We start from the raw sequence: 26,854 nt of genomic DNA on the forward strand, positions 1-26,854 counted from the left end.
ACAATAATATTCCTCATGAAGAACACTAGGGCATTCTTATACATGGGGCGAAATGGATTCCTCACGGAACACCATAGATCAGATGAGCTCAAAATCTTTTCTGTCCTCTGCAGATAGCATTTTAGTACTCTGATCGCATACAGAGATCTCTTTTCTTCCTCTGTTCCTACTAAGTCTGTAAGGTTTTTAATAATGAAAGAACAAGGCTACGGCTAGGACAGGTGCTGGTTTTTTGCTAAAAACCCCAAGGTTAATGTGCATACATCATTACCTTGAACAAAAACTCACTCACCCTTTTCACTGTAGCCAAGGCTACCAGGAATAAAGTCTTTCTCATCAAGTATCTCAGTGAGAGAGAATTCAATGGCTCAAAACATGGTTCCGAAAGCCATTTAAGAACATCATCTAGATTCAAAGACAAGGTCATAGAACCTTTAACTTTCTCTGTATCGAAGGATCTGATGAGATCTGAAAGGTCTTATTGGTCAACAAATCTAGCCCCGTGCTTAAAGACCAAGTACAGCATTGCTTATATCCTCTAATGGTTGAAGTCGACAGGTTCCTAGATGTCCTAAAGTGTAACAGGAAATCAGCGATATCGACTACAGATGTTTGAGAAGACTAGATGTTAAGCTTCTTGCACCAGGATTGAAAAATTGTCCACTTTGCCTGGTAGACATCACTTGAGGATTTTCTTCTGCACTAAGCAATAGCCCTTGCAGCTTGGTTTAAAAAACCTTTTGCTTGTACGAGTCGTCAGACAATCAGTAAGCAATCAGGGCCAAAGTGGACAGTCCTTGACAGAACCTCCTGACGTGGGGCTGTCTGTGGAAGCTATCTTTTAAAGTCTACCAGGAACTATAGTAGATCTAGAATTAGTTTGCTACAAAGTTTCCATAGACTGAGGCAGACCAAAGCGTTTAGCTTCCACTCTGTGGGAAGGACCTGCTTCTTGTGGCTTAATTCGCCCACAAGGGCGTTGCATTTCCCGAATGAATCTTGTCAAGATTGCGGTCTGATTCTGTTTTCTCCATAACAACAGGGATCTTACTGTTTCACATAGAGAAAATGAGTGAGTTCCTCCTTGTTTTCAGATGTATGAGAGAACTGTCGCACTGTCCAAGTGGACAGCCACTACCTTGTTGCGGACCATGCCCGCAAACTCCAACAGCCCCTAGTGGACAGCACTTAATTCCTTCCAACTGAGATGCCACTGTCTGTTGAACATTCCAAGTCCCTGAGACTTCCTCGTCCCCTAGATAGCTCCCCAACCTAGATCTTTTGTGACCTCATATGCAGTCTCCCCAATGACACGAACTGTTCTATGAGGATAGAGTAACCAACAGACTCAACCATTCTTTCCCTGAGCACTCTTGAAGGGCTAGAAATTGATCCACTTTCTGCAGGCACAACCCCACTCTTTGTGAGAATGGAAAAACCCAAAAATTCACTGAGTCTATCCTCATCCCCAAATAGAAAAGTTCCTGACAGGGGACTAACTATGACTTCTGCAAGTTTTTCAGAAGTCCCAATTCTTGAGCTAAAGAAAGCGTTGTCTGCAGGTCCTCCAGACACTTTTTCTCTGTTTGCGACCAAAGAAGCCAGTCGTCTAGGTACAGGGATACTCTTATCCCGATTAGATGTAACCATTTCGCGATGGGGGCTAGGACTTAAGTGAACGCTTGCAGAGCAGTCAAAAACCCGAAACACTAAGCTCAAAATTATCTTCCATATTGATGGAGTTCATCCAATCCCCCGACAAATGGATGACACAACCATCTATTCTTTCCATACTGAACTTTGTCTTTTTGACAAACTGATTCAGTGCTTACGTCCAACACAGGCCTCCAGCATCCGAGGCCTTGGGCACTACAAATAGACAATTGTAGAATCCTGGGGTTAATAGGTCTACTACTAACTATGTCCTTCGGCAAGAGGAATGAAATGTCTCTTGAAAGGGTGCTGAATCTCTCTGAATCGTCTGAGTAGGCTTTCAAAACAATCAGAGCTTGATGAGGGTAGAGTTCCCTTGAACAAAAATCTCATAGCCTCTACGACCCAAGATTCCGCTCCGCTTGCTTCCCAGTTTCTCTAAAACTGGTGGAGTCTTACTCCTACAGGTGCACGAAGGACTAACACATCACTTTCTTGCAAATATTTTAGTCGTGGATTTCTTCATGCATCTCAGGATAAACCGTACTCTACCCCTCAATCTAGGGTAGGATCTAGACTCCCTAGCCACAAAAGGGCTGAGCGTGCATGGCAGGCGTAGAACGTGAGCTGGGAGTGGTATCATGAGGGCATTTAGTAAACTGAGAGAGCAGGTCTTGTGTCGATTTCTTCTGCAGGGCAGAAGAAACATGAATCACCGTGACCTCTGGGAAAAGGTGCTTTTTGTCAAGAAGAGAGTAAAGCAAGGCAGACCTTTGCATACGAGATACACCTTTGGAGGTAAAAGAGCACCAAAAATCTCTCTCCCTCTCTCTCTCTCTCTCTCTTTTTTTTTTTTTTTAAGGTAAAGAGAGAGGCCAACTCCAAAGAACTGTCCCTGATACCTTTGTCTAAGCAAGAAATTATGCCAGAAATGTCAGAAAAATATTCTTTATCTAGCGTCAAACAATCCTTGATTTTGCGGCTCAAAACTCCTACAGTGCAAATCAAGGAGACTCATCTTGAAAACCCGAAAGATATTATTGATAAGGTGGTCTAATTCAGATGCTGTAAACATTATCTTGGCTGAAATAAATGCTGCTCTCCTAGCAGAATCAGTAAGTCCGGAAAAGTCTCCTTGGCCGGAGGCAAATACACCTAAATAGAAGTTTCACCGGTCTCAATATATAACTGTCTTCTGGTGAAAAGACATGATGGAGGAAAATTGAAGTTTACCTTCTCTTGCTCCCTCTTCTCCTCAAGCCAGTTAATTTCTTTCAACACCTTACTTGTCAAAAAAGTAAGTAAGTACATGCAGTCCCTGGCTTACAATATTCCGAGGTTACGATGCTTTTCAATTATATTAATCAGAAATTATTTCCAGGTTACAACACGTTACGGCACCAATCCTGACATAAAGAAATATGACTCCAAAAAAGGCAAAAAAATAATCAATATTTGAAGGTTTTTTTTATGAAAAATGCAATAAAATTGCAGTTTACATAGTTTTTAATACATCCAACGCATTAAAAGTAAGGTTTTCTTAGGATTTTTGATGATTTTCAGGAATGGAAACCCCGTTGTAAAACCAGGAACTCCCTGTACTAACTAAAGCAATTTGGACTAATCCACTTGGTTGTCTTTCATGTGAGACTGGCAAAGCTGGGGTTACTGGCGAGAAAGTCTGAGAAATTCGCTACAAAGTAAGGAAATAGTGACTTGTAGGCCATCGGAGAAGACTCCTTATCCTCTTCTTCTTCTTCTTCCACTGATGAAACAGGAGACAAGATTGCTTGAGGTTGAACAGGAGGTACCGAAGACTTCATAAATCCCAAAATGTTGTCTAATTTATTTTGAATGGCTGCAATTGAAGGATCACTGGCAGCCATACCTTGCAACACTGCCAGTAAAATGGAAGAAGTAACTGGTTGTAGTAGGTCGTTGAATAACTCCAAACGCTTCGAGAGGTGCCGATGGGCGCTCGGGCACTCGTGGGAGCTGCGGTGCCGATGGGCGCTCAGGCATTCGTGGGAGCTGTGGCACCAATGGGAGCCAACATGTTCTCTTGTATTACCTGGGGCTCCAGAACAAGAGGGAGAGTTTGCACCAATGGGCGCTCATCCACCAATGAAGGCTCCTACACCAGTGCATGCTCTTAAAGCAAAGATACGTCCTGCGCCAGAACAGGGGGTAAGACAACCTGTCCTTCTGTGTAAGGACAACAGGTGCTGACAGGCTCACAAGTGTCTTCTTATGCTTCTTAGCATCCATTAATGACTGGAAGGAAAGCACAGGAGGATAAGGCTCTGACGCCAACGGATGCTCTGAACCTTTCCTGCGTGCGACCTCCTCAGAGTGACATCCAGAGGATGACTTCCTCAACAAGGAACAGGATTTAGAGGAGGGAATCCTCTCACTATGGTGTCCCTCTAAACTGACATGATCTTAAGAAAATTGGGACTTACCTACGAAGGGCCACTGGCGCCTGGGAGAGACTCCCTGTAGCTGGATGCACTCGAGGACAGATGCACCTTTCCAATGGTATTTTGTCGCAACCTTGGAATTATCAATAGAACTGCTCGTGGGCAGACCCCACTGACCTCCCTTGGGCTACCAGTATGCCTCCTCCCAGGTGCTGGGAAGTTTGACAGGGACCTTTGCATAGGAGAATCATTGGGACAAACAGCCACCTCTTCACTCACTTCACCACTTACCTTATCCATCAAAAGTTTTCACGGACGCTCCTAACTTCTCCATCACTTGTAACATGATAGAAATTTTTTTATCTACCCGCACTTTGAGGCTGGCAATGGCATCGGATTCAGGTGCAAGAGAGCCAGGGTTAGGAATGCGTTGAACAGATGAGGGGGAAAATTCAGGAGACAACTATACATTTCCAGTAGACAAATACTTCTTAGAGCTAGCCCTAGAAGCAGCTTCCCTCTTCTTATTTCTCTGTAACTTATTAATGTGGCTAGTTAAGTTTTCCAAGCTTTACTGTCCAAATTAAAACATTCCCCACAAGTCAGATCCAGTGAGCAAGTTTGACCTCTACAAACTGTACAAAGTGAATGCGGATTGTAACAAGCTTTTTAAAAAAAAAAGTCTTGTATTGCAGCCTTTGCTGCAATACCAGTGACTTGAGAGCTATTTAGTATCAGACATGCCTGCTAACTCAATCCTATGCTAAAGACTAATCCAAAAGCAAAATTTTACTATTTCGATAAATTCCTTTAATAGCTAAATGTTGCAGAAATGGCTACCAAAACATTAGAGTACTTTACCAAAACTTCCAAGACATCCAAGTAAAAGCAAAGCAATCCCAAAAAATTCTGCTGCTGCTCTACAAGTGTTGACAGCACGAATAAAATTTGTGCTGAGTTAGTTCCCCTCTCCACTGGTAGTGGGTGGAGGTTATAACCTAGTCATCAAAACAAATATAGCGTTATCGCAAATTTCAAAAATTCTTATAGCTAAGTAACTATTTGGTAAGTTGCATACATTAAACAAGAGATTTTACATCAGATAAGTGCACATACACTGGGATAAAAACAATAACAGTTTAGTTTCAGCTAAAGCTCTGAATCTAAAAGCTAGGTTAGATCATTTCTCATGTCCCTCCTCCTTTGGTTGTTTGTATATGTTTACCAGTATTTCTTACTGATACTTATTTTGACCCAGATATATCTGTCGTAACTCAAAAGGGCACATTTTTCCTTAAAATGACAATTTGTTGAAAATTGCATTTTTCCTAACTATACAAACCTGAGGTCCTTTAACAATAGGAAGGTAACTAGCGGCAGCTGGGACGGTCGTAAGCTTCGAACAAGGGGAGAACGGTAGTTAACTGCTTGTCCGATCGTGCGCGCTGAAGAATCACTTTTGCTTTAGGCCCATGCAAAAAGTTGCAGAGTGAGGGGTGGCATGAGGTGGGACTATATGTAAAAAGGACCTCAGGTTTGGGTATAGTTAGGAAAAATGCAATTTCGACAAATTGTCATTTGTTCCGATACGTAATACAAACCCTCGGTCCTTTAACAATAGGAAGACTCACTTCTTGGTGGGAGGAATCTGAGTCTTTTTGGTGAACAGACTGGTGTTCGTCCAACCCTGGAGTGCCTCCCTGGTCGTAAGAGCAAGGGAGGGATCCAAACCTCTGTCCGATTGATCGGGGTGTGCACCGCAGGATCAATGGTCAGACCTCTGGGCCAAGTACTAAGAGAGAGGCAAGCGTATCTCTTCGTACCAGCAAGCAAGAACTTGTTCCTGTTTGCAAGAGACAATCATAAAATGATGGGTTTGTCTCAATTTGGCATCCACTTCCTCCACCCCCTTGTTGGAGAAGTGGTGGATATTTACTCCTATCCCTACTGAAAGGGATAGGATGGTGCTCTATTGAGTAGCTCACCTGCATCTTGTCCTTACCCAGCAGGGAGTGGTGACGACCGTGTCCCTCTACCCAGAGGTAGAGGGAAGAAAAAGATGGGAAGAGGAGCCAGTCACACTCTCATTCCTCATCCATTCTACGGTCACACCAGGACTTGATGCTGTTCAGCCTGCGAGGGTCTGGGTTAACTACACAACGTGTTGAGCAACTACCACGGTTCCCAAGGAAAAAGATCCAAGGAACTGTGGGCAATATCCCGAAGGTAGAAGGAGGTGCATGCGGTCCGGTTGGACCAGGCGCCTGCCTTCATTACCTGCGCCACGGAGAAGTTCTTGCGGAACGCGAGAGAATGATGAAGAGGCGTCCACACTCTCCTGGGTGTCGGAGTTTCTTCAGCAGCTCCGTCGCGCCTTCACAGGACAAAGCAGCATAGCCTTCGTATCGGAGGCGGTGAAGTCCATTAGGGAGGGTATTGTGAAGGACTCGAACCAATCGTCAGTTACCGAAGGGTTCTGAGTCTTCGCTACGAAGATCGGTACGAAATCGAGCGTCACAAATCCCCATCCCTTTGTGCTTGACTTCTCAAGAGAAGTCATGCAGTTACCTAAGACGAAAAGAAGGGGATAGTCATATGACCTATCCCTCTTCTCGACTTTGGTTATGTACAGTACTCATACTGACAAGCTATTAAGACGAAGTAATGATTGCTCTGGAACAACCGAACTAAGTCCACCAGCATAGTTCGTAACTGACTCGGGCGCTCTGACAGCTGCCGACTGACTGGTTCGGAATCAGTAGAGGCAAGTTGTCCAAGCATCCGGGTAAGTCACGTGGACCTTCGCCCTTTAAAGAGTTATGCTGAGAGACCAAACAAATAAAATATTTGTTAGTCACCGATGCCGGACGGCGCGGCGATGATTCTCTTAATGCATAAACTCAAAAGGCGAAAGTCAATTGCCTTCAAAAGACCGAGGTCCCTGATGGCAAGAAAATCTCATAGACGTTGAATCTCAGCTTAAGGAGAAACAACACTATGTGACGTTGAAGACGAAGGTAGGCAATGAATGCAACCTACGTCTTCCAGCTGAATCGAGAGAAGGAATCTCAAGATTCTAAACCTGTGCTTACAAATGACTGAAAATGCTAACCGCCATTTCATTGCTGTCCGGTGTGCAATGAAAGCGGGGCGTTCTTCAGTAATGAAACACAGGGGAGTGCCGCCTGAAGAACTGCTTCTCATGGGCTGAACGTTTGGAAGTAGAGCTGGCAGGTGTGGGAGTAGGCGATGTCTTTCAATACATCTGCTAATCCGGGGTGAACAATGAACAATTGCACACCTCCGAATACAAGATATTTTGAGGACAAACTCAGATTCCGCAAAAATCATTCGCATTATCGATATACGATGCAGCAAGAGACTATTACAGAATTCTGTTACCGTGCGGTAAACAGAAAGATGAGAGTCGAATAGATATCTCTGTTTAAAATTCTCGCAATACCGAAGACGATGAATACTAGCGTCACAGCAGTAGATGGTCATTCATGTATGCGAGAATCCCCATTAATCAGAGACTTAAGTCCGTGATTGTTGGGCAGAGATACGGTTGGTATTCAATCAAAGCAGGTGAGAAAGACATAACCAACCGTCCATCTCAAAGCGGCAGCTGGTACTGAAATGCCTCGGGCAATTCAATACGCAGTAGCTGTCGCTGACTCGTCATCCTGAGTTGCCGAGTAATCCTTTCCACGAAGGAATGCGTTCGGCTAGAACCACCGAGCATAAAAAGATATGCTCGAGCAATTATATTTATGCGAAACGAATTTCGGTAAATATAAAAGCTTATATACTTATGGTGTTGTGACAACACCATAAGTATATAAAATTGAAACTGGAAACTCCTGGGAGGTTGCAGGCAACCCGAGTTGCAGTTCAATTAGAATACTTTTCGTCTAAGTCGCAATCCGTAAGAATAACCAGGATATGCGCCTACCCTCGGCACCATTCAACTGCTTAGCAGAATCATGTCGTGAGGTTAATATACGTAGTATATTTGTAGGATTCTGAACAACGATCTCCATCCTAAATTCTTTCCTTCAAGAAAACAAAATAAGGATAGGAGATCGACACCTTCGGTCTCTATCAAAGAGAGTGAAGAAGTCTTCCTCGAAGGAAAGCTTCAATGGTGAACAGAATACTAAGACGATAGTTCAAGCCAAACTGGATATTCCCGTCCATTCTTCTCTATTCCAGGTTGGTCGCCTACTGTGAGATAGTCTTCTTTCAGCAGCAGTCTTCTTCCTAATGCTAGAAATTCCAGGAATTCGAGCATAGGCGAGGTTCCCGATTATCGTGTAACATATCGGGGATTCCTGTCTCGCTCACTTTGGACCGTGGTCTCGCCTAAGTGTTTGGAGATCGTAAGAAACTCTAACACTCTGAATGCGCTAGAAATTCCGTAGAATTCTAAGCAGTCTGCGAAACCCCCACCGAATTCGTCAAACGATATCGGCTGGTGGTCCTCTCGATTCCCGTAGAAATCGAGAATGGGGCAGGATCCCTCCTCAACGACCGGGGCTTACGTCAGGTAGGACCCGAAGGTCCCCCCTGGTAGCGCAGTCCCCAACGTGGAATCCTACAGAGAAATCTCTGTAGGATCCCTCCCCTTTCCCTCGTAGCCGTAAGGAGAGGGAATGGGGGAGGAATTGGATACTCGCTCGCCTTCCCAGTGGAACTAGCAGTTGGAGAAGAGTAGGAGCAGCCATCGCCTTGCGGCGATGGCCTCTCAGAGTCTGGGAAAAACGTATCGTCAGGAGAAACGTTTCCCGAGGAGGGTTACGAACTCTCACTGTAGGTAAGGGTCTGCCGCCACTGTGAACGTCGTCTGGGTGGGGCTGATCGACACCTGACAGGAGAGAGCCGATACCGTCCTCAGACTCATTCCAGTCCTCGTCGAGGTCGAAACCTCTCAGGAGGACCGAAGGAGTATTTAAATACGGTGTCCGAAGACACGTAGAAACGCCGCTGTCGCAGTAGAGGAGGTGGAAGTAACTGATCGACCGGCCAGAACTGAGAGAGCCTTCTTGTCCGGAGACGAGAGACTCTGGTTCAAGACAGAATCGGCAAGCTCCGATCGCGGCAAACCCACCGTCGGTTTGGGTTCCCTCTCGGGCCCCAAAACGACTCGAGCAGAGACATGGGCTCTGCTGGTGGGAGCAGCGATCCTTCCCCCAGGTCGTTGTGCTGACGAATCAGTGCAATAACCTGGGCAAAGTTACTCTGAATCTCGGAAGTTACAGCGTCTTGAGGAGTAGGACCATCCAGTCCCTCCAACAAGAGCAGCTCCCAGGACCCTCCTCCTTCAGAAGAAGGACCAGCAACAGATCCCTGACGGTTGCCTCCAATCACTTGCGTGTACGTCCTGGTTGGTCCTAAGATCATACCTGGCACGTGCGGCGTCGTGACGGGATCGTGAGCGGCGCATCTCTCACGATCACTCCTATATACCTCGCTCTTCCTGGCGTATGCCGAGGAAGTTGAAAGTATCGGAGAGACAGAACTGACGCTACCCCCTCCCCCCCCTGACGGTCGCCTCCAATCACTTGCGCGTACGTCCTGGTTGGTCCTAAGACCATACGTGGCACGTGCGGCGTCGTGAAGGGATCGTGAGCGGCGCACCTCTCACGATCACTCCTAGCTACCTCGCTCTTCCCGGTGTAGCCCGAGGAAGTTGAAGGTAGTGGAGAGAGCAGACCTGACGCTCCCCCCCCGCTCGCTGGCAGGACCAGCGTACGTGGGGGGCTGCAGCCGATCACCAACCCGCGGTGGGGATCGATCTGCAGGCCTGGCCGTGCCGCTCACCTGTGGCGAGCGGCTCAACTGAGCACGTCGACCCCGGTCCCGTGCGTCAGACGAGCTGCTGCTGGTCACCGTATCCGCCCGGTCCCTGTGGGAGCGGCGGTCAGGTGACCTGCAGAGCTCACTTTCGCGGTGAGACCGGTGAGCGTCCTCGCGGCACGTCAAACCGCTGGTACCAGCCGAGGCTGGTACCGTCGGTCGAGGGGACCTGGGGGACCTCTTCCCAGCCTCAACCCGTGGCCGGTCAGAGACCGTCACGTCCACCCGAGGTACCGGCTGGTCGCTACGAGAGCGGCCGCTGGCCTGGCGAGAGTCACCTGAGCGGCTCTCGACAGTCTTCTGCTCCGTGCCTCGGTCATGACGCTGAGCGAACTCAGGCGTCTTAACTTTGGCTGCACGGAACTTCTCGCGGACGAGAAACCGAGCCGGTACCTGGCTTAGCAGCAGAGCTGCCAAGACCAGGCGAGGGTGTACCAGCGGTAGCCAGCACACCCTTGGTCCCCCGTCTTCTTCTTCTTCTCAGAAGGGGAGACGGGCCCCGTTCCCGAAGGAACAGGAGGACCAGCAGAAGAACCCCCCCGTCACACCGGAGTGTGACGAGCCCTTCGAAGTTCCCGAAGGAGTCTTCTTAGGGGGAATAACAAAAACCCGGTTACCAGCTGGTCGCTGCGAGAGCGGCCGCTGGCCTGGCGAGAGTCACGTGAGCGGTTCTCGCCAGCCTTCTGCTCCGTGCCGTGGTCTTGGCGCCGAGCGAACTCTGGCGCCGAAACTTTGGCTGCACGGTCTCCCGAGGGAGAGCGTACACTCGGGATCTCCCGCGAACGAGAGACCGAGCCGGAACCTGGCGTAGCGGCATCGCCGCTAGCACCAGGCGAGGAAGTACCAGAGCTAAACCGATACTCCCCTCTGGTCCCCGTCTATCTCTTCCTTACGGGAAGGGGAGACGCCCCGCCCGCTCCCGAAGGAGCAGGAGGACCAGCAGAAGGACCCCCCGTCCCACCGAGGTGGGACGGGCCCTTAGAAGTTCCCGAAGGAGACTTCTTAGGGGGGGGAGGCAGCCTTCTTCTTCTTCGGCTTATGGGCCTTAGAAGTCGAAGGGGAAGAGGCAGCAACAGACGAAGACGAAGATGACACCTTCCTCTTCTTCGTCAGCTCACGCAGGACAGTCGTCAGGTCCTCCATCCAGGCCAGAGTCGGGCCTATTGCCGAAGCAACACGGCCCGACTGCACCTGTCCGGAAGGACCTGGGACTGGGGAAGACACACCATGGGCAGGACCAGCATGGACAGGCGCAGGAACCAGGAGCGACAGGAACAGCAACCAGCTCAGGAGCGGCAGGAACAGCAGCAGCGGTAAACACAGAAGGGACAGCCAAGCCAGTAGCGGGAATCACATCAGCGACAGGTACGGCAGGCCCAGCCATCGCCTCGTAGAATCATCGGCAGCCAGCGGGAACCTGGTACTGGTGGCCGGTCCAGGGGCGAGCTGCTGGAACAGCGGAAGTCTGGGGCAGGCAACACGAAGAAAACACAGGCGGCGGCGGCATACCCCTCCTCGGTACGGCGGCGACCGGCCCTAGAAGCGGCAGACGGCGTCACCGACACAGCATGGGGAGTGTAGACCAGCGGGGGGAAGCAGCATAAGCGGCCGTGAAGGTTGTAGTGGAGACCACTCCAAGGTCACCGCCCCAGACCTCGCTAGACGTGCTAGGCACGCCCTGCAGCCGCAGTGGCCCATACCTGTCCAAGGTCGTCTCCCACGGATGTAGCACCTGCGGTAGCACAGACAGATTAGTAAGAGGGGTTCCCTCACGCACGGGGGGGAGACATGCCCCACCCCGAACGGAAGGAAGACCCGAAAAACAAAATACGAGGAAGCTGAGCGGGGGGGGGGCAGGAAAGAAGACGAAGAATCGGATACCAAGGGAGTCGCGGGAGAGCTTTCCGACGACTTCCTGGCAGACCTTCGCTTTTCCCCTACCCCCAAGCACAGCAGTGAAAAGTAATATGAAAATGAAACAGAATACTGCACTTGCGTTCACTTCATAGAACTTAAAGGGGAAAGATCAATTCCCGGGTAAGAGCGGAAACTTGATCCATAATAATATGATGCTATCATAAATATATATGAAAATGAACAATACTGCACTTGCTATTTTCACTTTCACAGCAATAAATCGTAAGGATTAATTCCCGGGTAAGAGCGGAAATTGATCCAAAATTAAATTTGATGCAATTAATAAATGAAAATGAAAAGAAAACTGCATTGCGAATCCACTTTCATTGCATTCTATTCATACAAAATAAGAGGCTCGTGCCGAACGCAATCAAGCTCTCGGCAACGAACGCACAGGGCAAAAATATAATGAAAAAGAGTACTTACATCTTTCAATTACACACTTTCGCCCAAAATACATGACTCGGCGCGAGTGCGCCCGCCCTCGGCACCGAGACATAATTCAAGGGTTCAATTCATGAAAAGAGCGGAAATCGCCGTCTCTACGGCAATAGCTCCATGTTGATTCATAATTAAGTAATGAAAATGAAAACAGTGTACTTACATTGCATTTTTCAATTCAAACAAACCATTAGTAGAAAACACAATATAAACAAAGCATACGACGATGAAGCGGGCAGAGAGCGATGACGAACACGTCCTTCACACCCGCGGCCGAAAGCAAAAGTGATTCTTCACCTCTCGGGCGCGCGCACGATCGGACAAGCAGTTAACTACCGTTCTCCCCTTGTTCGAAGCTTACGACCGTCCCAGCTGCCGCTAGTTACCTTCCTATTGTTAAAGGACCGAGGGTTTGTATTACGTATCGGAACAAAGTTCTTTTTGCACTTTTGGTATGTGTAATCCTGTCTTCCATATAAATCAGTGCTTTGGTATGAATTCAAAGAATATTTGTTTACATTCAAATAAGATGGAATTGAGCTAATCAGCAGCCAATATCATGAGCATTGTTGCCATAACTATTTGTTAATGAAGACTAATTTTGATAGAAAAAACAAAAAAACAATGTGTATTACCTGAGAATTTTTAGGATAACCATTTTGAAGATTCTATACAGTCCACCTAGAGATAATAAATCCTGCTTGTTAATGCTATGCAAGTAACCTCATAAAACCCTGTTAATGCTATGAAAGTAACCTCATAATACCCTTTGTTATTTTAGGAAGAGTAAACTCATACAAACCTTTGCTGGTTTTACAAAAATGTAAATTGAGTGAATGGGAATTCCTTCTAAAGCACTAAGTAATTATATGTTACTAACACAAAAAACATGGTACAGTATTTACCCTATTTCTGGAAAGAGTGCAAACTACAGTCAAAACACCAGTGGAAAACGGTAAGTTAAAATAACAATTTGTCGAAAACTGTACTTTTCCTAACTATACAAACCTGAGGTCATTTAACAATAGGAATTAACTTACGGCGTAGCTGGAATTACGGCCATTGAATCTTGAACAAGGTGGTTAGGCAGTAACTACCGTGGGGCAGGCTAGCCTGCCCGGATGTAAACACTCCACTTTGCCTTTCGGCCCAGGTTCAGATTGAGGGGTGGCAGAAGGTGGGCATATTTGTTAAAGGACCTCAGGTTTGTATAGTTAGGAAAAATACAATTTTCGACAAATTGTTATTTGTTCCGATATGAACACAAACCTTCGGTCCTTTAACAATAGGAATATTGAAGACTCACTGATTGGTGGGAGGAATCTGAGTGAGCCTCTAGAACTAACTGGAGTTCTGCCCACCTAGGCTACTCCTCCTGGTCGTAAGAGCGAGGAGTGCCCTTCTGCCTCTGACGACTTGATCGGAGTATAGGAGCTGCGTGATCAAGTCAGACTTCTGGGCCTTTTCGAAATGAGTGAGGGATCGTGCCTCATCCGAAAAAGGACTGTGAAGAATATTGGCGTCGGAGACATTAATGCAAAGTTCTGGGAAGGGTTTGCATTATTGCCAGTCTCCTTCCTCCCCTTGCTAGAGGAAGGAGCAGGATTGCTTCTATGATTCTGATAAGAAACATAAAAAGGATGCTTATGTATAGGCTTACCGCATCAATCGTCCGACCAGTCAGTGTGAGCTGGAGTCCTATCCTCAACCCGAAGGACGAGGAATGGACGAGGCGGGGAAGGGGGAGAGCCAGTCACTCTCGCATCCTTCTTACCTCTACAAATGCACACCATGGACAAGATGCAACTTGTCATGTCGAGGAGATGGGTAAGCAAACACATCTTGCAAGCATCCACCACTGGTCCAGGGAAATGAGGTTCTAAGGACCTGTGGGCAGTCCCGGAGGGAAAGGATATGGTCGCAATGACCTATCCATCTTCCTGTCCGACATACTCTGCAGCGAAGTGTCTTGCGGTCTTGTATCCCACTGCAGCGAAGTCTCTCGCAGTGTACCCCACTGCGGCGAAGTCTCTTCGTCTCTGCGGTGGATATGGCACCGACACTCCATGGTGGGTGTCGATGGTTATGGGTACCGGAACAAGCTAGTAGGACAGAGTAATGATCGATCTGGAACAACCGAACTAAGTCCACAGAGTAGCTCGTGACGGTCTTAGACGTTATACATCTACAATTCGGGGTGAACTATGAACAATTGCACACCTACGAATACGAGATATATTAAGAAGACAAACTCAGATGTCTGAAGAAATCATTCCGCATTATCGCAGCGGCAGGTGCGATGCAGCGGGAGACTAGGCTACAGACTTCTGTTACCGTGCGGTAACAGAAAGATGATAGCGAGTCTATTGAGATATCTCTGTCTGAAAATTCTCGAAATGTCCAAGGCGATGCAGTAGAGATGGTCATTGACATATGCGAGAATTCCAGCCAACCAGAGACCTAAGTCTGTGATTGCCGGGCAGAGATTCGGTTCGGTAGTCAATCAATGTAGAGGAGAGAGACAATCCGACCGTGCTATCTCGGAGATCCAGCTGGTACTGGGCTGCGGCAGGCAGCCCAATACACCGCTAGCTCTCGCTCACTCGTCATCCTGAGTTGCCATTCCAAGAAGGAATGCGTTCGGCTAGAACCATCGAGCGCAAAACAAAAAACGCTCGAACATTTGCATTTAATCGAAACGGATTTCGGTGAATGCAAATGCTGAGGTGATGTTGTTGTAACAATACCATAAGTATCTCAAAATCGAAACTGGTAACTCCTGGGAGGTTTGCAGGCAGTCCCGAGTTGCAGTTCAATTAACCCTTAAACGCCTCTTGGACGTATTTTACGTCAAGATAAATTGTCTGTCGGGTGACGATTGGACGTATTTTACGTTGACATAGAAAAGTTTTATTAAATATTTGAGGAGAAATACTTATAGGCCTACCAGCCGAAAACTTTTGAATCACACGCCTTGGGGATGCTGGGGAGTTCACGGATCAAGGTGTTGTTTTTGTTACAATCGTTACGCAGGCGCGCAAGCGCGAATTTCTTTCTTACCGCACTAAAAAGTATCAGTGACACATCTCAAAAATTACTTAGTCACTTGACATAATTTTTGCACCATTTTAAATTAGCCGTTACATAAAGTTTTTATATATGAAAATGTGCGCAATTTCATGTAGAATACAATAAAAAAAACAAAATACTCATGATTGTAGCTTTAATCAGTTTTGAGATATTTTCATATAAATAACGATAAGTGGCCAAATTTCAACCTTCAGTCAACTTTGACTCTACTGAAATGGTCGAAAACGCAATTGTAAGCTAACACTCTTATATTCTAGTAATATTCAATCATTTACCTTCGTTTTGCAACAAATTGGAAGTCTCTACCACAATATTTTTATTTATGGTGAATTTATGAAAAAAACTTTTTCACTATGTCCGCGTGGTAACTCTTCCGAAAAAATCATGCGTGCGATTGTCGTAATGTTTGCACCATTTTAAATTAGCCATTACATAAAGTTTTATATATGGAAATGTGTGCAATTTCATGCACAATACAACTAAAAACAACCCATTCTTGTAGCTTTTATCAGTTTTGAAATATTTTCATATAAATAACGATAAGTGCCAAATTTCAACCTTCGGTCAACTTTGACTACCGAAATGGTAAAAAAACGCAATTGTAAGCTAAAACTCTTATATTCTAGTAATATTCAATCATTTACCTTCATTTTGCAACAAATTGGAAGTCTCTAGCACAATATTTCAATTTGGTGAATTTATGAGGGAAAAAAAAAAAAAAAAAAAAAAAAAATCCTTATGTCCGCACGGTAACTTCTTTTCCGAAAAAAATCACCACGTGCGATTGTCCCGTAATGTTTGCACCATTTTAAATTAGCCGTTACATAAAGTTTTATATATGAAAATGTGCGCAATTTCATTTAGAATACAAAAAAAAATAATTGAAGGTTGTAGCTTTTCTCATTTTCTAAATATTTGCACATAAATCACGATAAATAGAAAAAAACCACGTTCGGTCAACTTTGAATACCGAAATGGTCGAAAAACGCAATTGTAAGCTAAAACTCTTACAGTCTAGTAATATTCAGTCATTTATCTTCATTTTGAAACAAATTCGAAGTCTAGCACAATATTTAGATTTATGGTGAATTAAAAAAAAACTTTCCTTCCCTCGTGCGTGGATTCTACGCCGCAAATCTCCAAAATGCGTAAGTCGCATTCTAGGAATATTTGCTCCGTTTCACATTAGGCGTTTCATAGAGTTTTATATATGAAAATGTGCGCAATTTTATGTAAAATACAACAAAAAATAATTGAAGGTTGTAGCTTTTCTCATTTTCAAAATATTTGCATATAAATAAATATAAAAAAATTCGACATTTGGTCAACTTTAACTCGTCCGAAATGGTTGAAAACTGCAATTGTAAGCTAAAACTCTTACAGTATAGTAATATTCAAACAGTATAGTAATATTCAATTATTTATCTTCATTTTGAAACAAATTGGAAGTCTGGAACACTATTTAGATTTATGGTGAATTTTTGAAAAAAATTTTGTTTTTAAGTCCGAGCATTACGAATTCATGCATCATTTTGTGATAATATTTTCTCTGTGTGCTTTGATCGGTTTACAATGTGTTATATACCAAAATGATCGCAATTTAGTGTATAATACAACGAAAAATAATTAACTCGTTAGCTTTAACCTTTTTGCTCACCGTGCAATTTGAATACAATTATATATGAAATTTTGTTTTCGTGCTATCATATACCGCATTATTTATATATGATAATGATATTTTTTTCATTTCTGATGGTTGCATACTAAACTTCAGGCAATGACTAAAAAAGGAGCAAAAAATGAACTCTTAATCTTGAAAACTAAGCGCGCTGTGATTTTTTGAAACAAATATTTTTTCCTCTTCGGCACTCACTACGAGACCACCTCGGCATACGGGAGACGATTTTTATTATACCCCTTAGGCGTTTTAGGGTTAAGATGATACTATTCGTCTCAGTCACAACACTTAGAGTTAACTACGGTATGTGCCTACACCTCGGATAATTCAACTGATAACAGAATCATGTCGCGAGGGCAATATATGTAGTATATTTGTAGGTTCCTGTACATAGACCTCCATCCTAAATTCTCTTCCATTCGAGGAACAAGAATAAGGACTGGAAACCGACACCCTTCATTCTCTAATGAAGAGAGTGAAGGAGAAGTTTTTCCCAAAGGAAGACTTCAATGGTGACCGAAGACTATAGTTCAAGCCAAGCTGGATGTTCCCACCCATTCTTCTCTATTCCGGGGTTAGCCGCCTACTGAGGCGCTGAGCCCTTCCCGAGATATTCTTCCTTCAGCAGCAGTGCTTTCTCGAACGCTAGAAATTCCAGGAAATCGAGCATTCGGCGAGATTCCCAATTATCGTAGTAACAATTATCTGGGATTCTCGTCTCGCCCACTCTCGACCGTGGTTTCGCCAAGTGTTTGCACTCAGAGTGTGCTAGAAATTCCGAAGAACTCTAAGCACTCGGCGAAACCCCCACCGAATTCGTCAGACGATCATCGGGTGGTGGTCCTCCCAATTACCGTAGAAATCGAGGATGGTACAAGATCTTTCCTCAATGACGGGGACTTACGTCCGGTAGGACCCGAAGGTCCTCCCAAGGAACGCGGTCCCCAACGTGGAATCCTACGGAGAACGCTCTGCAGGATCCCTCCCCTTCCCTTCGTAGCCATAGGGAGAGAGGGAATGGGGGAGGAAGATTGGATACTCACTCGCCTTTCCAACGGAACTAGCAGTCGGAGAAGCGAGTACGAGCAGCCATCACCGTGCGGGTGGTCCAGACAGACTGTCACGTGAACGGCGGTGATGGTCCCTCCGACAGTCTGGGAAGCGTCATTCGTCCTTACCAGCCCCCCCACGATCTCCTCCAACCACTTGAGCGAGGATCTGTTGGTTCCAAGACTGAACCAGGCTCATGGCCGGCCCGTAAGAAGTGCATTCCTCATGGTCACTCCTGTTCGCCTCGTTCCTCCCAGTGTAGCCTGACGAGGTTGAAGGGGCAGGTGAGGGAGACCTGATGCTCCTACCCTGCCTACTAGCAGAACCAGTAGGCTGGGAGGACTGCAGGCGATCACCAACTCACGGTGATGATCGAGCTGCAGGTATGGACCAGCGGCTTCTTGCTGAGAAACGCTGGACCAAGGAACGAAGCGTCGGTCTCTTATGTCAGGGGAGCTGTTACGAGAGCTCCTCCCCTGCCTACCAGCAGAACCGGTAGGCTGGGAGGACTGTAGGCGATCATCAACCACGGCGATGATCGAGTTGCCGGTCTGGACCAGCGGTCATCCTGCGGAGAAATGCTGGACCAAGAATGGAGCGCCAGTCTCTTCAGGAGAGCTGCTGGCGATCAGGCTGCACTGGTCAAGCGGCTAGACCAAGAGCAGTGGCGACGGTCCCGAGCGGCAGAAGAGCTGCTGCTGATTCCCCTATCCATTCGGTCCCAGTGGGAGCGGCAATCAGGGGACCGGCAGAGTCCGCTGTCGCAGTGGCAGCGCAAGGAGCGTGCCCCTCACGATCACTCCTGATGGTCTCGCTCTTCCCGGTGTAGCCCGAGGAAGTTGAAGGGATAGGAGAGGATAGCCTGACGTTCTCCCCCATGCCCACCGGCAGAACCGGCGTGCTGGGGGGGGGGGGCTGCAGATGCTTGCCAACCAGCAGTGGCGATTGATCTGCAGGCCTGGTCGAGCGGCTGGAACCTCCCAAGAGCATCGTGAGGGTCCCGAGCGTCAGAAGAGCTGCTGCTGGTCCCCCTCTCCGCCCGGTCTCAGTGGGAGCGGCGGTCAGGGGACCGGCAGAGTCCGCTGTTGCGGTGGGAGCGAGGCCTGTCCTCAGGGCGCGTCACGCCGCTTGGACCTGCTGGTCCAGGCAACCAAGGGGACCGCTTCCTTGCCTCAGCCCACGGCTGGTCTGGGACCGTCGCGTCAACCCTGGGTACCGGCGACTCGCCACGAAAGTGATCGCTGGCCTGATGGGAGTCACCTGGGCGACTCCCACCAGTCTTCCGCTCCGTGCCTGGATCCTGGTGCCGAGTGAACTCGGTTGCCTGGGTCTTGGCTGCACGGTCACCCGCAGGTGACCGTACACTCGGCACCTCTCGCGCCGAGACGGTACCTGGCGTCGAGGTGGAACCTCTGGCGTCAGGAGAGGTGGTACCGGTGTTAGCCGGTACCCCTCCAGTCCCCGTCATCTTCTTCCTTGCGGAAGGAGAGATGGGCCCCGTTCCTGAAGGAACAGGAGCACCAGCGGAAGCCCCAATTGTCTCACTGGAGTGGGACAGACCCTTAGAGGTCTCTGAGCGAGACTTCTTGGGGGGGAAGAGGCTACCTTCTTCTTCTTCGGTCTGGGGGCCTCAGAAGTCGAAGGGTGGAAGATTGGCAGCATACAGACTGACGGCGACACCTTCCTCTTCTTCCTAGACCTCCTCTTCGCCAGTTCCTCAGGACAACCGACAGGTCCTCCATTCAGGACGGAGTTGGGGCAATTGCCGAAGCAACACGGCCCAACTGCACCTGTCCGGAGGGACCTGTGGGAGTAACAGTGGGAGAGAACGCTTCTCAAGGAGGGCTACGAAACTCCTACCTGGCAGGTGAAGTGTCTGCCACCCCTGAGACTGGTCGGTCGTGCGAACGCGACCGTCGTCTGGTTGGGGCTGTCTCTGAAAGAAAAGGATTAATTAAAAGAGGGCTGGATAGCCCGCCTCCACCAGCCTCTACGTGCACGGACCAGCGGGAACGTCACGTCAACCCTGGGCACCAGACAATCGCTGCAAGAGCGATCGCTGGTCTGGCGAGAGTCACCCAAGCGACTCCTACCATCTTCCACTCCGTGCCTGAATCCTGACAGGGGAGCGAACTCCGCAGTCTGGACCCTGGCTGCACGGTCACCCGTAGGTGACAGTTACACGCTCGGTAACGCTCGCAAGCGGGCGGCTGAGACGGTTCCTGGTCCGGAGGTGGAACCTTCGGAACTGGGAGAGGAGATACCAGCGGTGGCCGGTACCGCCATGGTCCCCGTCTGCTTCCTCCCTGAGGAAAGAGAGACGGGCCCCGTGGGAACGGGAGGACCAGCGGAAGACCCACCTGTCTCACCGGAGCGAGACAGACCCTTAGAAGTCCTGTGACGAGACTTCTTAGGGGGGGGAGACCACCTTCTCTTATGGCAAAGCCTAAAATTTGAAGGGGGGGGAGGCATGAAGATATGAAGATCTCGCAGAGGAGGATGACGACACTTGACGAGCTCTCGTCCTCTTCGGTTCTCCTTCTGCCAGACTTCTACCATCAGGAGTAGATAACCTCACAGGGCAGCGCAACAGCTTCGTCCAGTGACATAACTCCCGGGGAGTAGTGGTAATGAAAATGATTATCAGCAGGGGATCAGTACACACACCCGAGGATTGGTACGCAACATGCTACGAGTCATAGGTACAAGTCCAAGGTTAGGATAACCAACACGAAGAGCATCCAACCAATACTGCTGAAAACACAATCACCACTAGTCTGTAAAATAAAGAAAAAAAAAATGATTAAAGTAATAAGGATACTCCTCACACATCCAAGGGCGCCGCCCTTCGAGTGAGAGGAGATCCCCAAACACAACACCGCACGCCCATCCTTCTACCCTCTTCTGATAGTAAGTGAAAGGAAGAAGGAGAAGAGAAATTACCATAACAACAAAACACGGGCAACCCTTTGAAGTTCCCTTGGTAATTCCCAAGCGTAAGCGCAATTCCGGATGAATACATGTCCCATACAGGATCAATATCACTTACGTTAAATACAGGTCTCATCCTCACGATAAATACATATCTCATCTTCATGCAGGTCTGACCCAGTGTTAAAGGGCGAAAGAATGTAAATAATATGTTAGCATACCTTAGCCGCTGACTCTTAACACAAGTAGAGGGGCAGTTACAAAGGCTATCACAAAAAGTGGGTTTGTATATTAATTGAAAAACCAAGGACAAACCTTTGTTTGGTATTAATATCAAACACCGTATATTTATAACTATTTAAATACAAAAAAACCAAAAGGATTCCACCGGGAAAAAAGATCAACGACCAGTCAGCCGGAGCTCACAAACATACGTCTTCATCGGAAGACGGCCAAAAGCAAAGTGGAGTGTTTACATCCGGCAGGCTAGCTACTGCCTAACCACCTTGTTCAAGATTCAACGGCCGTAATGCCAGCTACGCCGTAAGTTAATTCCTATTGTTAAAGGACTGAAGGTTTGTACTCGTATCAGAACAAAAGAACGAACACGGACATGCATGGGGGAGACATGGTCGTGAAAGGCAGGTGGCGATGCACTCCCTCCACTCTCAGAAGACGAAACCACAGAGTCCTTGATCCTCCGTCTGACACGATACGAGGTGGTGATGGAGAAGGAGGAGTAAAACTCCCTTCTCTACAAAGTCTCATAGAAGCAGGAGGTGGAGAAGAGACCTCAAGTTTACGATCCTTCTTTGTAGCGAAGGCAGAACACCTCTATTCCATATCAGGGTCTAGCCTCTTGAAGACTGCTTGAAACAACACCTCGGATGGCTCAGTGAGAGAGGACGATGACGTCACTGGCTGAGAGGTCACTGAGGTGACGTCATGACATCTTTAAAACCAGCGCTAGGCGATGGCCTCACTGGCGGAGTGACCCAGAAAATGTTGCCAAGGCTCTACAAGATGGCAGCACGCGAGAGCTAACGTAAAGGAGTCCTGGGGGTTTGAAGGGGGGGTACGAGCCTCCAAGAAATGCGACAACAGTCCATCCTAGGAAGGTGAACCCTGTAGCCCAAGCGACGCCCAACCAGCCGCCATCTTGGATTACTCTGAACCTGAAACAAAGGAATTAGAGGGCGTAACCTCCTGGAACCTGCGGGAGAGGGGGTTACATTAAACATAACATCACCCTGTGGCACTCCCATTACTTCCATCAACGAATCAATGGAAGAAAAGGACGGTGACACGGGAACACTAGAACTAGCCACAGGGAGAGCGATTGTGGAAGAGGGAGCAGACGAATCGTCCAGACAAGGTGAAGAAAACCTCTCCCGAAAAGGAAGAGTCGAAACTCTGCAATGTTCCCTCTTCTTATAAAACACCCTCCACTGTGACTTAGGCCAGGAACGACATTCTGGGCAAGGATTCGTAATAGTACAATAATTGGCTTTGCACCTACTGCAAGTCGTATGAGACTCCGTAGACATAGACGCTAGAAACCTTGAGCACAGAAAACCCTGAATGCCTGGGGATATGCGTTGATGAGGCCGTGAAGACAGGAATCCATAATAAGCCTAAACAATTACACACAACACACTGAAAGGAAAGAACACAGGCACAAAACAACCGGCTTGGAAGGAGGGCAAAAGTGATAGTGTTTACCTCCCAAGGCAGTTAAGGAAAAGACTGGAGCATCAAGAGGTCTGGTGTGCGGTCTCTGACCAGCTATCACCTCATACGCACTAGAGTTGCCAGATCTCACAAATTCCTTGCTTTACAATTTTTTATTGTGTTAACCGGTTACCAGCTGGCACTTAAAAAGTTATTCTATTGTTAAGACCAAAGATTTGTTCCGCATATGAACACAGATTAAAAGAACATGCTGAATCTTTTTATAATAATAAGCCAGTTATTCACAGTATTTTCTGCTTACATCACCCAATGAAAAGACAATGCCATTAACAGAATTGTAACTAATACAGTAGATAAAAAAACTCACTTAAAAAAAAAAAATAAATAAATTTTTTTTATTTTTTAATGAAAAATCATCAAACAAATTATTAGCCAGTGCTGGAGAACCAACCTGCAAAGGAAATATATAAGGAATGTGATAGCGCTATCAACAGAATTTATAAGAGGGCTTATAAGTAGTGTAACTGCCTTTTTCTTCTGTTGTCCAATATATTTGGAAAAAAAAAAGTGACCCAGGGAACACTCAACACAAATATAAACTCTTGTATGATTAAAGGAGTCGAGATAGAACAAACATCACATGCTATGTATAACTAATTTTCTTTGTATTAGTTAAAAGGACCTACATCCATGCAATAGTCAGTGCATTTACCTAACACAAAATCAAATTTCAACCCTGCAGCATGGTCTATAGTGAACAACTTGATAGTTTAATTACAAGTCATGGATAAGCTTAATAATTATATAATCTACTACACAGCAAGTATGCACTGCATGAAATAAAACAAATTAAAATTACTATCATTTGTGAAGTTAATAATTACTATATGCACTACATCATCAATAAATACCAATCACTTCTAAAGCAATAGGATTCACTGATCTTCATTTGCAAACAGATATCAAAATGAAGATCCACATACAATACCTCATGATTTTTCCTATCATAATATAATTGAGCTAGTAATTTTCAGAAGCATTTCCACTAAAGTTCATGTTAGCTAATACCTGACCACTGTTATTAAAGATCTTTGACAACTATGAATTAAAAGGAATAAAACATACAGGAGATACTGTACTTACTTGGCCCCCATCAAAACAGAAAATACCAACATCCTTCCCGTGGTGGATATGGTTTCTTCTCATTATAGGATTGGCAAAATTCTTGACCCAAATTCCAGCTAATGCATTCCGGCTAATTTCGTTGTCCTCATAGTGACCCTGTGCTCTGTCCGTGATGATGAGCCCAACGTTTTCACAATCACTGATTTCACAATACCGAATTACTGGTTCTGCACCTGGACCGCTAACACTTACAGCTGCTCCCACTAAAATGTATAGAAAAATTAAGTGGATTTTATCAAATAATTTTACTGAGCATACTAATACAAACCATTAAAGAGAATTCTGTTGAAGCTTCCATTTCAACATAAGTAGTATAATCTATAAAAGTTATGACAAAATTTTATATATATATATATTATATATATATATATAAGATAATATATATATATATATATATATATATATGTACATCTATATATATATATATATATATATATATATATATATATATCTATATATATATTATATATTATATATATATATATATATATATATATTATATATATACATATAAAATAAATGAAAGTTTAAACCGTTGTATCAAAACACGCAAGAGTTAAATAAACCATGTAAATCGGTGCAAAAACTCACTATATAAAATGTATAAAATTCTAGCAACTAATAAAATAGTTGTTTTCTAAATTTGCAATAACAGATCTTCAATATTATGTCATTCAGTGCTGAATCAGAGCTTAGCGGCCAATTTCAACTTAAAAAAACAAAAAATCAATTAGATAACAATCAAAATTACAAAGAACAAAGGGAGAGAGAAATCCATATAAGCGTCATATATGTAAGAAGTTGAGGAATAATCTCCTCAGAAGCCCTCCAATGGGAAAGTCCTGATGTGAAACCAAGTGAGAAAGCCCCCTAACCGTGACCCCCCCCCCCCCCCCCCCCCCCCCCCACCCTTGAAGCAGACATGGAAGCCAACTTCATATTCACCTCCCCCAACAAGACTCAACCCAGGGAAGCCCTCAGGAGATGTTTCAGAAGCCCAAATGTTCCCAGCTACTCAGATAAGCGAGGCCATCATGTGCACCCAGAATCCTCACAAACACACCCTACTCTTTCAGTTATTTTTCTGTCTTTCCTGTTTAACTTAAATCTGCAACACTACTACTGAACAAGGAGCAACTTGAAAGTTTTAACTAAAGCAATGGACCAAACCTTAAAGCCTCCTCCTTATATTAATTCTAATGTGAATACCAATTTCATCTATGACTTTGTCCCTGCTATTGATTATGCAAAAAATGGAACCACAAGTTTGCAGTATTTCATCTAAAACACCCTCATAACAGCAAACATAAGAAGTGTGTGTAGGTCAGGCTGGAAAACTCTAAGGTTTACAACTGACCGTTATACCAAAATACACACGCACATGTAAGATTACCAGCACCTACAAGATGTCAAAACCCAAAATCAAGACATTTCTGCTAAATGATGTTACAATCTACCAATGATTGGCCTTTGAAATGTATCTTTTAGTACACAAAATTGTATTTGAAAACTCAAAATATTCCAGTAACCTTTACATATTTTCTCCTATCTTAAAAATGAAGAAATCTCAATTTTATTTACATTTCTATAGGAAATGCAGTATTCTGAATAAGTTATCATATCAGAGGTTTAGGAAAGTTTATATATTTCTTAATTAATCAATAACATGTGTGATGTAGTTTCAAATTACCTCTGGGAAGTTTTAATTGTAAATTGTACAAAAATAAAGGACCCTTTACATCTTATTCTGTAACAAACCCCTCATACAGAAATCTAGTTTGTCAAATTCTTTACCATCCCCAACTGAGGTCTACCAACACATGTCCAATTTGCTCGTTATACCAACAAAAGAGAGAGAGAGAGAGAGAGAGAGAGAGAGAGAGAGAGAGAGAGAGAGAGAGAGAGAGAGAGAGAGAGAGAGAGATATGTACTCTTAAAAAAAATACTTACAATGAGAGAAACTTCGAATAATGCAATGCTCTATGGTAGGTGAACAATTTTCTTGAATTTCTAACGCATAGTGTTTGTGGTGCTGCATAGTATCAGTGCAACTTGGCGGTGAAAACTTGATGGTAACATAGCCTAGATATGCCCGTTGAGCCCCTTCCATAAACATTACTGTAGATTCACATTCTCGTTCCAAAATGACATTTTCTGCCACATTTCCTGAAGAAATAGTTCTATTATAGCTCTGAACACGTTTGGAAAATTAGCCAAATATTTTTCTTTATACCTGTACCTATGAAACACTGATATTCAATTTCATTATGACAAAATTGTAAAGGACAAAAATTCTATACTCAGACATAAATTAACATACCAGGTGCAGCTCCAATGAAGGCAATATTGGTTTCAATAACAATAAGTTCTCCACAATAAACACCTGAGTGAATTAAAACCAGAGGTCTCTCGGCATCATCACAATAATCAAAAGCGGACTGTATAGTGTCGAAGTATGCAACAGATCGACCGGCTTCCTGTAAAAATATCACAAAATATTACACCTACTGCTTGATGTACATGCAGACACATAAATGTACACACACACACACACACACGTACAGTATCACTATAAAATTCATTCAAGTTTATTAAAAGTCCCTTCTGGCAATTAAAAAATCAATTATACAGTAACCCAACTCAAACTATATTAACATGTTCATTAAGTATTATGCCCAAAAATGCTATAATCAAACAATTGCTGAAAGAAGTTAATTGCCATAATCATGGGGAAGCTCAAACTTAACGCCTTCCACTTGTGTTTTATATCACGGAAGTAAAAGGCTAACAGAGTTCTATGGTAACTTAAGTCCATCAATCAGGTTTAGCCATATTCTTTCCAAGAGAGGAGATATGTTTTACTCATGAGAATTTCTCAACAAGTATGACAGACAGTGTTTTATGAAAAACCAGCTATAATTATGTAATTAACAATGTT

At 45.3% G+C, this 26,854-nt stretch overlaps 1 protein-coding gene across 1 annotated transcript in view; it reads right to left on the reverse strand.

The window, feature by feature from the left end:
- Positions 1–26,854, reverse strand: part of LOC135220946 (F-box only protein 11-like) — a 103,096-nt gene that overhangs the window by 15,311 nt on the left and 60,931 nt on the right. The window contains 3 exon segments of the mRNA XM_064258601.1: positions 23,875–24,119; positions 25,867–26,082; positions 26,237–26,393. Of these exon segments, the coding sequence (XP_064114671.1) occupies positions 23,875–24,119; positions 25,867–26,082; positions 26,237–26,393 (618 nt within the window).

The sequence above is a fragment of the Macrobrachium nipponense genome, chromosome 2 (assembly GCF_015104395.2).
Source record: "Macrobrachium nipponense isolate FS-2020 chromosome 2, ASM1510439v2, whole genome shotgun sequence".
Classification (NCBI taxonomy): Eukaryota; Metazoa; Arthropoda; class Malacostraca; order Decapoda; family Palaemonidae; genus Macrobrachium; species Macrobrachium nipponense.